The following is a 14,548-nucleotide window of genomic DNA, read 5'->3' as shown; positions in this document are numbered from 1 at the left end:
CCCCCCCCCAATCATCTTAAAAGATGTAATGGGTTCTTTAAAGTGCACATAACCCAAGTTATTTACACTGGGTCTATGGTTTATAGTCCTTATCTGAGAAGATTTGTACCACCACCAGAACCATAAGCAAGTGTGCTATGTGAACTAGTGTCGATGGCTTCAAAGAGAAATATATAACACAGTAGTAAAAAATAAAGAACTGGGAGATAGTTCAGTTTTGCGGAAGATTATTTCTTCCTTGTAGATGTGCGGAAGACAGAAGATTTCTGAAAGCTTCCCTTGACTCCCAATAGAATTGTGGTTGTGGTTAAAGAAAATGAAATTAACAGCCTCAGAATGGAATATTTAAATACGTTAATCTGTTGAAAGGCCTGTTATTACTTGCAACGATAATGATAAAAAGCTAAAAAGCAATTTTAGAGAATAAAAGAAATAAGAGAAGTTTTTTCAGATTATTTTGTTATGGTATATATGATAAGTTGTTATCAAATTGTCCTAGTGTAAAAACTTTTCTTATTTATATTATTTTCTATATGAATAATTGCTTTCTAGCTGTTTATCGTTATCGTTGCAAGTATAAACAGGCCTTAACAGTTTCTAATTCTCTGTACAAATATCACCAAATATTAATACTTTGAAGACTGTAGTCTTCCTCATAGTCCAAAACCACATTATGAATCCCCATATTCCTTTAAAGATGTCATTTTAGCCATGGGCTATCTTTTCCTGTCTTAATTCATATCCTTAATTTCCTACTGGCTATTTAAATTTTGTTTTATTTTAATTTCAGCAAAGAACCAAGGAGTTGGTTGGGAAGGCTAAGGTGTTAGTGAGTGAATTGTGCTCAGCTCTGTCTAACTTCCATACTTACACTGAACAGAGGTCCAAAATATTCCCCATCGATGCCTCAACCGGTAGTCTAAGTAACGTCAATGCCAAAGTTAGTGTCTTTTGCTTCAAATTATCAGTTTATTCATAATTTTTCCATTTTAATCTTATTTAAATGCTTTCACACTCGGGTAATGTTTTTTTTGGCAGTTGCAGTAATCCTTGAAGCTTGGATTATAGAATTGCTACGGAGTCGCTACAATGATTGCAGTATTCACTGCAATCATTACATTGCGTAGCTGTCTCCGATACAATCGGAAACACTCCCTGATTCAACTGACCAATCAGCGTTGCCAAAGGAGTCTGCGATAGCGTGTAGTGATTTTTATTTAAGCCAGGCTTAATCCACCCCTTGGATCTATCTGCCACTGAATGTTTATTTAAAATCTTGAATGAGTAAAAATATTTTTGAAACTATGTACAATAAATTAACAAATGTTTAATATAAAAATGTTTATATTAAAATTAACAAATTATATTCTTCTCTAGTTTTGCTCATTTCTTCATGAAAATGCATCGTATTTGAGATCAATTGAAACCAGTTTTAACAACTTCTATGAAGGCATCACCGAAGATGCTCTTACAACTCTAGTAAGTATAAAAAATAAATTTGTAATTCTTTGATCAACTTATTTTTTCGCAAGCAGCTAGAAACATGGTTTAAAGTTTAATGAACTAGTTTGAGTATTTTAAGATGATTAAAATATGTACAAATCTTGTAAGTAAAGTAAGATATAAATGGAAATAATATTCTTCATCCATATTTCTAGACATAGAATTTTCCTTTCAATTAGAAATTTTGTACTCTACCAAATTTATCATGACTCGGTATTTGAAGTCCGTAAAGTCTTAAATTTAAAATCAGAAACTTTTTTTTCACTCTAGGAAACTGCTACTGGCCTACAAGACTTCTCTGGTAAATTTAGCAAATATGTTGCATATTTAAATAAACTACTTCCTTATCAGTTACTAAGGTGAGTTTTGGTTTATCCTTTATCTTTGTTATTCTTAGTGTCATCATTTTCAATATTGTCACTGCCACCGCCACCATCATCATTATCATCACCATATTGTCATGGTCTTCATTTCCATTATTGTTGTCATCGCTGCCATCCATGGGTGGCACTAGCCTTCGGGGACAACTGGCTTAGCCATTGGGGTGTTGTAGTAAAATCTGTCATGAAAAAAATGAAAATTATTTTCTAAGACAGAGACAGCTATCCTGAGAGTGCCATTTTCCGGCATTTGGAGGCGACATACCTAGAATGTTTCAACCTGAGCTCAACTGTGGTAGGGCTGTGGTGGTTGTGGCCTATCTGTTAAATAGAATAATAATAATAATGATAATAATAATTTTGGCTTATATAGCGCATTATGCTAAAGCCTCAATGCGCTTTACAGTAAAAATAAAATTCGGGGGAAAAAAAAAAGAAGAAAAATACAAGTTAAAAAGGTGAGTTTTTAAAGCTGCCTTAAAATCATCAATGGAAGTTGCCTGTCGAAAGAATACCTGTTGGATAAATGCTGATGCCACCACTGCTGCTCTCGTCACGAAGACCACCACCATCATCCAAATCACTGTCATCATCACCAATCAAAATCAACTAATATTACCATCATCATTATAATTGCAATAAATCTGGGCAATCACTGCCCACGACGGTCGTCGGCCAACGTGATTCTATGAGGAACGCAGTGAGTGCCGGCATTACAATTACAGTGATAATTGTTGTCATCATCATAATCACCATCATCATCATCATCGTAATCATCACTTTCATTATAATCCATCATTATATTTATTACCACCGCCATCACAATCATATCTTCATCATATCATTTTCATTCTGTTTCATCTCCATATCATTATGATCATTCTATTCCTCTTTGTCATTCCTTTTTTCATATTTTATTCATTTTAAGTAATTATGTCCTTCGTTCTCTATCTTAACAGTTTGGAAGAAGAATGTGCGTTGTCATCCTGTTCACAAACGCTAGAATCAAGAAACATGGAATTGCATAGCTCCCTCAAGAAACTCACCTCAGCATTCACAAAGTTGGACTCCTATGTACAGCTTCTAGCAATGACCAGTAACAAATCAGGTGACCTTCCTCAGGCCAATCACAGGGAGTTCTTCAATAAGCTTATCTCCAGTGTAACCTACCTATCTAGTATAGTAAAAGGTTTGTCTCATAGCTTGGTTTCCATTTTCTTAGTTGTTGTCGATGTCCTTGTCTTTTGTAGTATAGTTGAGTCATCTCTGCATCATCCTCATTGTCATCCTATAATCATTATCATTAATACCCATAGTCATGATGGAATGGACACCACCTGATTTTCTCACTTCAGCCAAGCACTCATCACACCATCTTTGTCTTTACATAAAAAATGGACTCCCAACTATCACCATTCTCTATTGGAGGCCAAGAGAAATCATCTTTTCTCATTTAGCTGATAACGGTCATAGCAATTTTAGAATTTCATTCTGTTTTGATACTCGCTATGTAAACCTATGATAAATATATTATTGATACCATCACTAAGTGTAGTACACTTTTCCACGTTGAAATGTTAAGATCGTAATTGCATTGTTCCTCAAAGTTGATGGTTTGAACTTATCGCAGTTCTTTTCACTTGTGTTCTTGGGCAGTGCACTTTTTACATATGTTTGTTCCTGTGTACACAGGAGTATAAATGGGTACATGTTAGGGTGTTTGTGGCTTTGAATGCATTAGTAGTGTGTGCATAGTTAATTGCAGCACATCTAGTTATACTTCCCAGAGAGTAAAGAGAGTTGCAATTTGTGATAGCTTACTCATACATGGTTCCAATGACCACAGGGGAATATTGTTTTCGTCGTCATCACCCCCGCCGTCGCCATTGTCGTCAGTTTATTATTCCCACACGTGAGGGTAAGACTGTTACAAAAAATTCCAAAAAATTTAAATCCTGTGAGACCAGGTGGTGTGATCTTATAACATCCCACCTTGCGGGCTAGATCCGTCAACAGCGAAATTCCATGATATTGAAAAAGAAAAACTTAGAACCTGTTTAGAGCACAAGAACTTAATTACTGAAAATTCCAAAAAATTTAAATGAGATGTGACTGGCAAGATGGTTTGAATTTTAAATATCAATATTAATCTTATTTATAATTTCTTAATTCCACAGATGTATCAAAGAGCTATAATTTCAAAGTTTCCCTTGAACACCAGCTTCCGACTGCCACACAGAAGTTGAAGACAACTGATGAATGCGTTGTTTCATCCCTTATCTCATTGGTTACCTGCACAGGAAAGGTAAGTGGCAAGTGACATATAAGTTAGTAGCTAAAAAATAAATGATTAAGTAGTAAGGGAGCAGGGGTCAAAAGTCAACCTTTGTTCGAGCCACCTAGGTAGAGGTCTGGGAATGCGCCAGGGTGGTGATGAATGGTGACCCCGAAGAGTATTTGCATTTTATTTTGCCTATCTTTCCCATCTATGTCAGGTCTGTCATAAATTAATATACATCAAAATAAATAAATAATTTAAATAAAACTAATTAATTCAAATAATAATGCAGAAAAAGGCTACATCTACACTCTGCAGGTGGAAAACGGTGCCACGAGCAGCTCTACCAAGAGATGGATACGTGCGCCTAATAAGGTGACATTATTATTATGAGCTGGGACAGATGCAGGATGTGGTTGTAGGTTGTGTGAAAGTCCATATGATGAGAACATTTTGAGAATATGGACTTCTGGGTGCCTGGAATTTGCACTCTCATACCTTAAAAATCTTACCGGAAATCCATGTTAACAATACAACACAAATATAATTTTCTTAATATTCTATTCTATGCTGGTGCTTGTCATCGTCTGTTCAGCATCTGGATGAGTGTGTGCTTCAGACGATCACCAAGTGCCCATTTTAGTGTTTCATATATATTTTTAGTAACTGAATGTTAAGATTTAAGGAATCGAAAACCCAGATGGAACCATGGCCCTCCAGCCATCCCTTCGTAAGTGTACTCTGGGGTAGCTGGTTGGTCACTTATGGTTTCCACCGAGGGCTAATCCCTAGGCTCTGCCATCTTGAACTGTTGGCAGTGGTTCCAGTCTAAACTAATAATGATGACAACAACAACAACAACACCAACAACAACAACAACAACAACAACAATAATAATAATAATAATAATTAGTAGTAATAATAATAATAATAGTAATAATAAAAATAATAATAATAGTAATAACAACAACAATACAATAATAATAGTATTAGTGATAATAATAATACTAGCACTAACTCAGACTTAAGGGGAATATCTTTTGTGTTATTTTCCCCTTAATGTCATGTTATTTTCCCTTTAACGTCATTTTTTTTAACTCTTCTCCAATTTCTCCATTGTCTAAGTTCCCCTTAAGGTAGGTTTTATTAGCATAATAATAATAACAATAACAATAATAATTATTATTATTATAATAAAAATAACAACATGTGAAAGTAATTATAATAAATACTGATGATGAGCAAAATAATATTTTTTTAATGCAATTATGAGGGGTGCGATTGCACAGCCGTGCATCCGCCCCAGGTGAGTTGAAATGCTGCTGAAAGCTGCATGGTCTTCCGCACTTATTTCCAGAAAACAACACATCTTCCACAAATTCATGATGTTTGCATATTTTTACACCTGTCTTATTATTTATTTTCCTCAAGTGTTCCTACCTTAAGTATTATTTTAGCCTAAACCTGTAGCCTTAACATTGCCGCTAGTTTAGGACCAGCTCATGTGTAGGTTGGGAGAGCCTAGTGTTCTCACATAAGAAGTCAAAACCTATAGCCCAGTATATGCATCATATGCACTTAAAAGAATCGACTGGTACTGGTTAAGGCATTTATAATGCGCCTTTTACTTGAGGTTATAAAGTGCAGTTCTTTTCCCCTTGTCATTGGGTCGACATACTTTAGGTGTTGCTGCTGGTAATCAGCACAGGAGCAGGCAACCTTACCTGGTACCCATTTATACTCCTAGGTGAAGAGAAGCAAAGCAGATAAAGTGTCTTGTGAAATGCACAGCGAGGAATTGAAACCCCCGACCTCGAGGTTGGGAAACCAAACTATTCCCGCTGCGCCAAACCGCTTCCACAACCACTGCATCTCATGTGGTTCACTTCTCTTGTCATTTGATGAACTGAAAACCTCTCTATTGTGCCTAAAATACTCAATAACCAGGGCCCTAATCAATTAAGCAAAATGATGCTGCAAGTTATATATTCATAGCCTTGCTTTACCTTTGCAGGTATGAAAAAAAAAATGTAGATAAGCATGAAGATACAAATTGGTAAATGTTATTTGTTTTTGAATAATGGTAAACCGGGCTTTTGTTGCTGTGTCATTTGCCTTTTGACACCTGTAAAAGTGTTTAAACTAATTTATGTGTTTTTTCTGTCAATAGTTGTCAAACTTTATGAAGTCTAATGTTGACATGTTTAGCACTCCCGGCGGCTACAAGACCAGAGGTCACAGTTTTATTCAAGATGAAAATCATCAGGGACGAGTTACCTCACCCACAGTCTCCTCGCTCAGGCAGAAATCAGTTAATTACATGGCTATGCTTAACAAGGTAAAGTATGCTGAGATATATTAGTGGTAATGATCATATTGATTAATACGAGGGCAATGTTCTTTTGTTCATTCGTCCAAGTCCAAATTCCCAGCAGAAAAATCGTTTTCAACAGTGTCAGTCAGACATTGAGTTTCTTGGAGGATGAGGATGAGATTAACCCTCTTCTCTTTGGTGATCTGTAAGATGATGTCACTTTTAGCGGAGATAGTCTTCCAAACTAGCTGGTATCACGTCGTCATTGAGACGTTTGCCCATCTGTTCATTAGTAGAGACCTAGGTTGGACCGTGCTAATGGTAGACCGACTAGTCAAGGGATTTGAAAAGTTGTTTATATTCTTGTTTGTGTATTTGATATTTGATAGCTTCAGTCGATCTCTCTTTGAGAACATTCTGTATAGCAATATTGATCAATATTTTGTTGTGAGGCTTAGAAGCATTGAACTCCACTATTCTGATATCTTCTTTAGACCACCTATTTGATATTTGTGGCCTGTTAGAGCTTTGTTATATTGGAGCAAGTATACCTAGCTGTCTGATGATAGCAGTTGAAATACTGAGGTTTAAGATTAAATTTCAGAAAATAAAAATTATAATATTTACCCACATGAACTCAAAAAATAATTGTAGGCTAACAGAATTCAAAAGCTGAATTAAAACCTTTTTTTTACGAAAAACCCATACTGCCACAATTATGCAGTTTGTTTTGTGGAGTATTTACCAGTTTTCTATTCGAATGGTCATCTTCGTTAAATAGGATTTTACCGCTGCGCATATGAGGGCTTGGTTTAACGAAGAACGGCCATTGCGTTATTGTCTAAAGCAAGGTACTCACGGCGTTGTACGATCGTCGCACGTTGAATCCAACTCCGCTCCTTGCGAACGCTAGACAATGCGACGCTGTCTGTCAATTAATGGTGGCAGTCTGAATGGATCGTCATTAAAAACGATCTGTTGTGCGCGCGTTGTCGCGTTGCATTCTTCGTAGAATCGCGTCGGTCGACGACCGTTGCCCCGCAGTGAGTACCTGGCTTAAAAGAGCATTTTTCTTGCGCTAAATTTCAGCCCTCTCCAGATTCTGTGCCGTACATCCTGGCGTTGAACAATCGCAGGGTACTGGTCAGCTCAACGGAGAGTAAGGAAGGCCTCGCACAGCAACTCGCTACCAATGCAGACAAGGTCAGCCGACTAGAGCAAGAAAAAGAGCACTGGTTACTTGAGGCTCAGCTTCTGCAGATCAAGTATGACAAGGAAGCAATGGTAAAGTCTATATTAATCAGTAAATCAATTGACCAATTAGTTGATCAATCAATAGAAAAATCATTTAATTAATCAATCACTGAGGTTTTAATATTACTCTGAATTCCACAAAAATTCTGTTTAGTTAAACATAATTGACAAAAGGTGAGAATTTGTTTATACATACATTACAGCATTTATATAGCGTAATTTCATGAAGATCAGAGAGCTCAAAGTGTGGACTATAATAGCTCATTCATTAACTTTCTTCTCCCCTAAGGGTCTCTTTTTGTCTGAGCTGCCCTAGTAAACACCTAAACAGAGGCTGTACACGGTGGTAACCCCTACTCATTTCAAAAGATTTACTGCGTTCTTTGTAGTGCACATTAGCCAATTGTACACTGGACCTACGGTTTAGTCCTTAATCTGAGAAGACTTGTTCCACCTCCAAAACCATAAACAAGCATGTTTTTTGAACCAGCGCCGATATTATGGCTGTAGGTTTTGGCGCCCCTGCCTTAACCGCTCGGCCATTCGACACGCTTTGCTTCATAATGACGATTTTGAATGCAACTACTATTTAAACAGCTGTTGTAAAAAAAAATTAAAAGTTAAAGAGAAGTTAAATATGTATTGACCCCTGAAAATGTCAAAAAATCATTAAAAAATAATATCAAATTTGACTTGCTCATTTTGCAGTAACATACAAATTACTTTATTTAAAAAATGTGTACACTGAATTTTATACTGGATATTGATAAAATTAAAACTTCCAGTGTTTTTATTACTTTTTGCTGTAAAATTATGAATAAATATTTTATTAAAAGACATTAATTTCTATGTTCAGGTTGGGGATTTTTATGTTACTTGGAAATGAGCGAGTTAATTTCAAAGTTGATTCTTATGATTTTTTTGGTATTTTTCAATGGACAATACATATTTAATCTTTTTTTTTGTATTTTTAGAACACCCACCAATGCTGCCATAAATTCTGCTGATAAGATCTGATTACTGAACTGTTTGCATCACAATGTTGCATTCATATGGCCACACAATATTTGACTGTTGTAATTGTTTTGTTCATCTAATCACTGATATTACCTTTTAATATGCTATTCTGTAGAAAGTTAATCGGCTTCAATCAGAACTACAGAAACACTTATCAGGCAATCAAGTGGCTGTAGTACCACAGCAAGTAGTCACTGACTCTCACAGTGCGGACAGCAAAGGGGCAACAACAGTCACTGATCCAGTGGTAGGTATAGTGCTCATTTAGCTATTTAAATCCTACCCCCTCCGCACCCCGCCCCCTCAATTTCCTTAATCTCTTCACTGTATCTCTCACCCATTCCCAATTTCCTCAACCTCTCCATTATATTTCTCGGTAAATTCCCAATGTTCTCAACTTGACCAGATACCTCTCCCGCATTCTCATTTCTCTCAACCTATCTAATATACCTTTTACCTTATTCCCAATTCCCTCAAATTCTTCACTGTACCTCTCGCCTATTTCCAATTCCCTCATCCACTTCAATATACATTTTACCCCTTTCCTAATGCCCTTAACCACACCACTATATCTCTCACCCATTCTGATTCCCTCAACCTCTCCAATTTACCCCATTCCCAATGTTCTTAACCTCTCCAATATAACTCCCACCCATTCCCAATACCCCCAGCCTCTCCACTATACATTTCACGCTTTCCCACTACACTTAACCATTGCACTATAATACATTCACGCCTTTCTTAATGTCCACAACCATTTCACTATACCTTTCTCTCCCTTCCTAATGCCCTCAACCTCTCCACTATAGCTCTTACACTAATGCCAGTGCCCTTAACTCTCAACCCATTCCCAATACCCTCAACCTCTTAAATTTAGAATGTTTTTTGCTTTAGAATGAGTGCATAGTGTGAAAAACGTAAACATTAGCCAAGTGTATTAAAAATTTTGGATTTACAAAGGAAAAATGTTATTACAATTAATTTCTCAATCAGCTTGGCACATTGTCAAAGCATCCTATGGACTTCGGAGAAAGTGAGGAAACGTCCAGAGAAAACCTCATAAAAAAACACTACACCAGCAAAGTGTCCGTGATGACCAATCAGCGCCAAATGATAGACAGCAAGTCCGTCAGTTTCCAATCAGAGGTAAGTTCAATTCTCACTCGTACTCAATTCAATACTCAATGTCTTTTTCCATTATGTATTTTTGCTGCCCTGAGTTCTGACAATCAAGTTTTAATGAATACTGCCCTCTATTGTCTAAAATGTTTTTACTTGGCATGGGAGAATTACTATCAACTTGTTGCTGATTGGCTTCAGCATTGGTGGCTCAAGCATCATAGTACGTTTGAAGTGGGGGCAGGGATTAGTTGTGGTGGGCGGGGTGTGGGGAGGCCACCTAGCCTTGAAGTTCCTACCCAGTCTAAAGCTAATTTCATAGTCCTACACCCACCTTTATTAATAGGAAGTGGTTATTCGCATGGTAGACCGTGCGAATAAGCTCTTATGAATCTTATTTGCACGGTAGAAATAGCCAATCAGCATTTAAGGTTTCATAACATAACGGCTGTCATACCGTGCAAATAAGTTCTCATTCCCAATTCGCACGTTACATTGTGAATTAACTATATATTTAACACGGAATCGTCTCAAAAGGTTCAATGACCTAAATATTTTATGAGATACTTAATTTGTTACGAGAATACCTAAACGAACCGAAATACCTTTTCAGATAGAACTAGACTTGCCACAAGTTTCTTATTTTTAATTATTTTTCTCATTCTGGACAGCGCCACCAACTCGTTAATTTAGAGACGAAATCCGGGGAAAAAAAAAAAATCGAGTATGGGACGCCAATTAAATTAGGTATGGTGCGCACGAAGTGCAATAAAGAGTGATTAACCCAAAAATTAGGGCCTGGAACCCAGGTTAAGATAGAACCTATCATACAAACATTGTCTACTGTGCAAATAGTAAATAATGCATTATTCGCACGCTAGATGTAGCCAATCAGCATCGTAGAATGTAATGACACTGTCTTTTAAAAAAAACCGCCAATAAAAGCTTTCTTCTTTGTTTGGCTTCTGGGTGTTCACAATCACAAAAGCAGCCATGCAAGCCTGATGTCAATTTAGTGACTACAATTCATTTGTTGATTTCTTTAAAGAAATTTCAGGACGAAAATAACCTTGTAGTAGAGTACTGTACATACAACAATCTTTCGACAATTATCACAGCTCCCTATGGTCTCTGAGCGCTATGTGCTTTGTGTATATCATTAGGCCTACAATCAATGTATCCAGTAGCATTTCGAAAACACTCCCACACATTGGAAAAGATCCAAAAGGCAGTGAAGAATGTACATCAATATAAATCTTATTTTCCAGTACAGTATATAGTACATATATTCGGTGGCGGACCAGGATTTATTATGGTAGAGAGGTATTAGGAGAGACTTTTAGAGATGTGCGAGTCTACAGGTGGGCTAAGTGCAGCACGACTGCAGCCCACAAAATTAAAACCCTATTAAAACTGCCCATAAAATTGAGTAATTTTGCATCAGTTTGGCATCCTCTCATCCTCCTCTGTTCCACACCCATCATGGTTGGTGCTAAGTAATTAATTTGCTTTTGTTTCACCATTTAATATTTTTGAATGGAACAATATCACTACTAGGCCCTATGATAGGGAACTATACCACCAGTACATACTCCACAAAGATTTTTTTCATGGCAATTTCTCAAGGATAGCCTAAGAAAACAGTAAAAGGTCTGCAGACACAGTGCTAAGCTAGGACCTATTGCACTTCAGTTAGGGTTATCTAATCGACTGTCTGTACTGTGCCCAACTCATACGGTATGCCGTGAAATAATTATACAGTATTTCTATCTACAACATTCTACCGTGCGAATAAGCTTTTATGAGTCTTATTCGCAAGTTAGACCTAGCCAATCAGCATTTAAGGTTTCATAACGTAATGGCTGTCATACCGTGCAAATAAGTCCTTATTCCTAATTCGCACGGTACCGTGGGAATAACCTCTTCTTTGTTAATATATACCCTTTTCCCATCCTTAAAATCCATTCATATTATTTAGAGTTTACTAATGTTACCACCCACCCACCTTTAAAATTTTTGCCATCCACCCTTAGTTTTCTGCAGTTGTAACCCTGAAGCGAATGAGAGGGAAAAATACCATCCTAGTTTTGGTGCAAAAACATTTTTAAAAATTATTAGTCACTGTGTGAAATGGTATTTAATTGAATTTTTTTTGTTTTCATTTTCATGCAAAAATAATTTACTTCCCACCCTCCCACCAAATCAGCCAGATTGGATTGTTTTTTTTAAAACAATCTAAAATTTTCATTTCTTTCTTTTATGTTTTTTGTAGAACATATTATTATTTTAGTATTGAAAATTCCTGAAGCAATAACAATAATATAGAAAGCCCTTAACTTTTCAAACTGGATTTCAGGCACTTGAACCATAACTAGGTAGACATGTTCATTTTCATCCCAGGGGTGTTTCTTATGTATGGATTACAACATCACTTGTAATGAAGAGTCATTGTGAAAGTAAAACCCTTTGTTTATATAGTTGATTGTTCCAAATTTCTAGGTTTGCTACTTTTGATGCATTGTGGGTCGTAAATTAGGTTATTCCATTGTCAAGCACATGTTTATAATAGTGATTATTTATTAATCAATAATTATTTATATATTCATTAATATTGCTTATACACATTTTTTGTTGAGTGTTCACTTTTGTTTTGTACATTTGAAATATTTTGTTTTGTTACTTTCAAGTTAGCAATTCGTTGTATTGGTTCAATATCAGTGTCACAAACTCCAACCTTGAATTAAAATATCCCATTTTCTGTATAGTAACTGGTGATTACTTATTCTTAATATTATTTTATACTTTGTAGTATAATTTAATGTACCATTTTTAAAGTTATAGTTTAAATTTATAAATGCATTCAATCCAATTTCAAATATAAAAATCCTATATAGCTTCATTTAAATATACTTTTAAAATAATTTTTTATACATAAGACTTCAATATAGAAAAAAAAAAGTATACCCAAGACTTTCAGAGTACTGCCTGTATCCTCTACCAACTGAGCATGAGGTCAAGCTGCTATGCTAAGGAGATTTATTTTATTGCACAATGATGTTAAGAACTAGAAGATAATGATGTCATAATTTAAGCAAGACTCGATGATTTTGAATAAAATAAAATTTTATTTTTGGCCAATTAGTGCACCCCTGCCACGAAATATTGGAAATTTCAGAAAAAATGTAAAGCTTTTCTTTATTTTTATTACGCTCTCCCCTGCCTTGAAACCTCAAACAAGATGTATATTTCTTCCTAATTATATAAATTTAAAGTGTTTAATCATCCCATTGTTTACATTCAACAATAAAATTTTATTTTTATTTTCCCTTTCCTCTGGATGTTTTTGGCAAAATCATTTGCTAACTAAGAAAACAAAATTTTCTTTTTCTTTTTTTTTTTTGCTCTCCTCTGAAGATTTAAAAAAAAATATGTTCGCGAAACAAGGTATTAATAAAGTAGTGGCCTTACCTGTGCATGCGACTATTTGAATGCTCATTATTGTCTGACGCAGTTTGTGCAGAGGATGAAGGGCACATACGGACAAGTGAATCTGTTCTGGATTCGCATCAAATGTATATATATAGGATGAATAGATAAGGTAGCACATTTACTAACCATTTAGTACGTTGCAGAATGTGAAATAATGTTTGTGTTATAATGGTTGTTTATTAATTAAGAATTAAAATACTGTACTATTTTATTTTTAGAAAATCCTAAACGAAGAATGTAATCTTTCCATGATATGGAAAGCTCTAACTTTTTATACAGGATTTCATACACTTTGAACCATAATTTCCTAGACCTGTTCATTATCAACTCAGGGGTGTTTCTTATGTGTAAATTACAATGTATCACTTGTATTGAAGAATAACTGAAAGTAAAACCCTTTGTTATAAAATTGATTGTTCCAAATTTCCAGGCTGCTACTTGACTGACTTTTGATGCATTGTGGGCCATAAATGAGATTATTCCAATTTTCAAGCGCATGTTTTATCTCATAATTATTTATATATTCAGTCATATTTGTTATATACTTTAATTTTTATTGAGTGCTATTCTGCACATTTGAAATATTTCATTTCAATCTATTTTAAAGTTGACAATTTATTGTATTAGTTCAAATTCAATGTCGCAAACCCCTCTTTTGATAAGTGGAATGTTCCTTTTTTTTTTTATAGTACGTGATCGAAATATCTTAATTACTTATTTTTAATATTGTTTTATACTTTGTAACTTTCTATTCATCAAGTTATATGTAAATAAAAGCATTAATACCTAAATGTAAAAATTCATGTACAAAACCATTTAATACACTGTTGAGGTTTCCCATTATACATTATACATTATACATTAGGATTCGAACCCAGCACCCTGCCTGTGATTACTGTCTTGATACGCTATGTGCCGTACCATTTTAAAAGATGGTCCGGTGTTTCTTTTTCACATTGTTTTTCATTTGATATTTCTTGAGTGAAACCACAATTCAAAATATACCCATTGGAAATAAGCTTCATATTTTTATTGATTGTACTTGTAGTCATGTTTGTGATTTGTATACCACAATATCTGTGCGTGTGTATGTGTGCGTATGTAAAATATGTTTGTACAGGGGCCCCCGGGCAGCATAGATGCCGGGGCCCCTAAAAATGACATCTGGGGGCTAGCTGAGGCATACAAGCAGGA

The 14,548-nt window shown here is 35.5% G+C and overlaps 1 protein-coding gene across 1 annotated transcript in view; it reads left to right on the top strand.

The window, feature by feature from the left end:
* Positions 1–13,796, top strand: part of LOC117106728 (protein phosphatase 1 regulatory subunit 21-like) — a 28,816-nt gene extending 15,020 nt beyond the window's left edge. Inside the window, exons 8-17 of the mRNA XM_033248141.1 lie at positions 791–940; positions 1,378–1,479; positions 1,774–1,862; positions 2,843–3,072; positions 4,061–4,188; positions 6,332–6,499; positions 7,565–7,759; positions 8,862–8,993; positions 9,740–9,892; positions 13,785–13,796. Coding sequence (XP_033104032.1) covers positions 791–940; positions 1,378–1,479; positions 1,774–1,862; positions 2,843–3,072; positions 4,061–4,188; positions 6,332–6,499; positions 7,565–7,759; positions 8,862–8,993; positions 9,740–9,892; positions 13,785–13,796 — 1,359 coding nt within the window. The remainder of the gene's footprint in view (positions 1–790; positions 941–1,377; positions 1,480–1,773; positions 1,863–2,842; positions 3,073–4,060; positions 4,189–6,331; positions 6,500–7,564; positions 7,760–8,861; positions 8,994–9,739; positions 9,893–13,784) is intronic.
* The last annotated feature ends 752 nt before the right edge of the window (positions 13,797–14,548 follow it).

Source organism: Anneissia japonica, unplaced genomic scaffold, assembly GCF_011630105.1.
Source record: "Anneissia japonica isolate Jap-2015-1 unplaced genomic scaffold, ASM1163010v1 scaffold287705_len1045735_cov187, whole genome shotgun sequence".
Classification (NCBI taxonomy): Eukaryota; Metazoa; Echinodermata; class Crinoidea; order Comatulida; family Comatulidae; genus Anneissia; species Anneissia japonica.
Note: the sequence above shows the minus strand (reverse complement) of the source record. Positions and strands in the feature narration are given on the sequence as shown.